This window comes from Egretta garzetta, unplaced genomic scaffold (assembly GCF_000687185.1).
Source record: "Egretta garzetta isolate BGI_Z169 unplaced genomic scaffold, ASM68718v1 scaffold27, whole genome shotgun sequence".
In the NCBI taxonomy this organism is placed as follows: Eukaryota; Metazoa; Chordata; class Aves; order Pelecaniformes; family Ardeidae; genus Egretta; species Egretta garzetta.
In genome coordinates, this window is record NW_009260400.1 from 1,966,020 (window position 1) to 1,969,219 (window position 3,200).

The window sequence follows — 3,200 nt, forward strand, 5'->3', positions numbered from 1 at the left end:
GGGGGGGGGAGGGGGACGGCTGCTGCTGAGTTTCAAAAGGCTGAAATACAGTGGTGCAAGTGGGGGAAGATGTGTGGGGAAGAAATTGGGAGGAAACGAAACCTGCTGTGATCCTGAAAACTGGTTTTGTTTGCTGCACCCATACCACTGGTTAGGGAAGAAGGAGTACCTCAGTCATACCCCCTGCATCCACCCGCCCAGGCTGGGGGACAGCCCTGGTGAGCCAGAGCACCGGGGCTCAAAGCTCAGGATAATCAGGACCAACATTTGACCAGCGCTTTGCACTGCCATTTCTTACCCATCCCACTGGGCTGAGGAACTCTCAGGTGGAAAAAAATACCAAAGGACCTCAACCAACTTTTGAGCAGCTGAAAGCCATGATGGGCTGCAGTGGTACCAGTGCAGCGAGTCGTCCACACCAGGAGGAGGATGTGGTTTCCTTGGTGCTGCTCACTGGACACCCTCCAGGACGTGGCATGCTTCTGGTGCTGAGTCCTGTGCCTTTTTTTTCATGCTTTTGGTGCTTTCTGGCAATGTCAGCAGCTGAAATGAGTAGATCGTGACACAACCTCGGCTTGCTTTTGCTCCTGTACTCCATGCTGCTTACCTACTTCTGAAATTCAGGCTTTTGTGGTCATAAGGATAAGCTGGAAGATGTCTGAAAAGCTAAAAAAAAAGCAAACAAACCCTAGCAAGTAGAAAAAGAGCACCCACTATTGCATGACTGCTCCTGGCTTTTCCAGTGCCATGGTTAGCAAGCGTGGGGCAGAGCTCCTTTACTCTTACAGCCGTGGTTTCATGAGCCAGCCTGGCCCATCCTTTGTGCCAGCCCAGTCCTTTCCCTTGCTATTCGGCCCAGAGAAAATTTTTCAGGTCATGGGGTGCTGCTGCTTCCAGTCCCCCAGAGAAGATGGAGATGTTCTGCCAATGCCCTCATGTGCGATTCACATAACAGCGCGATGTCAAGAGGAGAAATCTCTGATGCGACCCTTGGCTGGACCATATCATGAGTTTTTAAGTAGAGGTCTCTGCTGTTATCTGAGAAACAACCCTGCAACCTCCCCCCAAAAAAACAACTGTGCGGTCCATCCACTTCCCTTTGTAAGGCTCGTTTTCCCAGACTCTTTTATGTGAGATTTTGCTGTTTGCACTCTTTTCTACATAAAAGTAAACCAAAAAAGCTTTTAAAAAAAATATGCTATCTGCCTCAGCTCAGCAGCTGAACATATGCTTTGCCTTCAAGTGATCAAAATTCCCTTAGACGTTTCTCTTTACTGAAAACCTGCGGTTGAATTAAGGGGTTTCTGCTATGGTGGGGTTATTATTTTTTATTTTTTTTCCCCAGAAGCTTTAGTTCTTCACTGCAAGGATTTCATATGCTAGAAAGAATTAAACTCTTCCCTGCCAGGCTGAATATGCGGAGTGAGAGGGAGCGATGCGACGTGGGTCACGGCTGATCTTGGTTTGTTGCTGAATTAAACCCTGACTCTGTAAGCAGCGTGGTGGTGTGTTATTCCCAAAAATCTGACAGCGCTTTCAGAGGGGAATGGGTTTAAGACCCAGAACATTGGTGAAGGCTGGAGGGGACTATCCAGCCTTTTCACCAACAGAGGGGACATCTCCAGCTCGAGGAAGCATTTCCCCAGGGATGGTGGGGAGCCCAGATTTTGCTCCCAGGTGCCAACTTGGAGCAACCTTGGGTCTTCATCAGGGGAGAAGTGGGTGCCTTAGAGCAACACAGAAGTGCTGGGCTGGTGCCCCAGAACCATCCTGGCTGTGGGCTGGGGCTCTGCTCCCTATGGAGTGGGCGATGGACAAGTCCTGGGGACACATCCCTAAACCCAGCCCTGCGGAGGCAGCAAGTGTCTGCTCTCAGCCCCCAGGAAAACTTTGCTTTGGAGGGGACACAAAGGCAATGGTCTCTGCTGGGGAAAACTGTGCTCTGACAATGAGAAAAGGAAGCTTTTGGGGGCTCATCCCCATGCCAGACCCCAGGAAAAGTGAACTGAATGCCCAGAACACCCTCCAGTATCTCCATGTGTGTGTGAGGGCTGCGTTGTACAGCAGGGAGGAGGACAAGGCTAGGCTGTCCTGCTGCTGTGTCCCACTGTGGCTCTCCTTGTGGGATGCTGACATGGCATCTCCCTTCCCATGCCCGGAGCCCAGCGTCCTGCTCTGCCCCAGCTTCCCACGGCATCAAAGCCAGGCTTGCGGCCATCTCCACTGCACTGAGCTCCTCCAGTCCCCAAGCCCACTCCCCCTGCGATTAGTGGGGAGCACGTCACACCCCTTTTCTCCCAGCCAAGAGACAAAACCAAGAGGCACCAGTACCCGGCAGGATGGGCACTCCCCCGATGATAACTCCCTGCAGCTGCCTGCCGCCGATTACGTCCCTGCTCTGCGCACGTCTGAACTTCCCTGCCGCCTTCTCATCTTTAATTAAGTACTTCTATCGGCCGAGCCTTCTCGCTGGATCTGAATTATATTTTTTTATCCCCCCGTAGCCATGGCAACACTTCCCCTGGGCAGGCTGCTCTGGAGCCAGTGACAAACCCCACGTGTGGCTGTTTGGGCCTGGAAATTTCCCTGCTGTTTGGGAAAACTTGGGAAAAGAAAATGCCCCAGCCAGTGAGTGGTAAGGGAGCTGGGTTGAGAAGCATTGGTGGTCAGGGTGAGCATCGATCCCATCCCTCCAAGGAGATCCCCTCCAACAGGGATGGCAAAGCCTTGATCTGAGGGGTCCTTGGTTTTTCCTCCAAAAGGTGGGTGCAGTGTCTGGGTTTTGTGTCCTCCCCCCAGCCACAGGTGATGGGTGACAGCCCTGCTGCAGCCATCACATGGTCCCTGGGTGGTGGTGGCACAGGGGGCCAGAACCAGCAAATCAATCCTGAGCCATGAAGCTGCCATCAGGAGCCCAGTGAGGCAGGCGGGGCAGTGACGAGGCTTACAGGTACGGTGACGCAGGGCAGGGATGCGGTGACAGGGGTAGGGCTGGGTGACGTGGGTGAGGGCTGGGTGGCACAGAAAGGGATGCAGGGACTTGGGGAAGGGATGGAGTGACAGGCAGGAGGAGGTGGCAGGCCAGGGTAGGGTGACGAGGCAGGGGTAGGTGACACGGGGCAGGGGTAGGGTGACGTCAGGCAGGGGTAGGTGACGCGGAGCAGGGGTAGGTGACAAGGCAGGGACAAGGGGCAGGGGGC

At 53.9% G+C, this 3,200-nt stretch overlaps 1 protein-coding gene across 1 annotated transcript in view; it reads left to right on the forward strand.

The window, feature by feature from the left end:
• Positions 1-1,435: 1,435 nt before the first annotated feature.
• CALB2 (calbindin 2) overlaps positions 1,436-3,200 on the forward strand; it is an 8,076-nt gene continuing 6,311 nt past the window's right edge. Inside the window, exon 1 of the mRNA XM_009643329.1 lies at positions 1,436-1,442. Within this exon, the coding sequence (XP_009641624.1) occupies positions 1,436-1,442 (7 nt within the window). The remainder of the gene's footprint in view (positions 1,443-3,200) is intronic.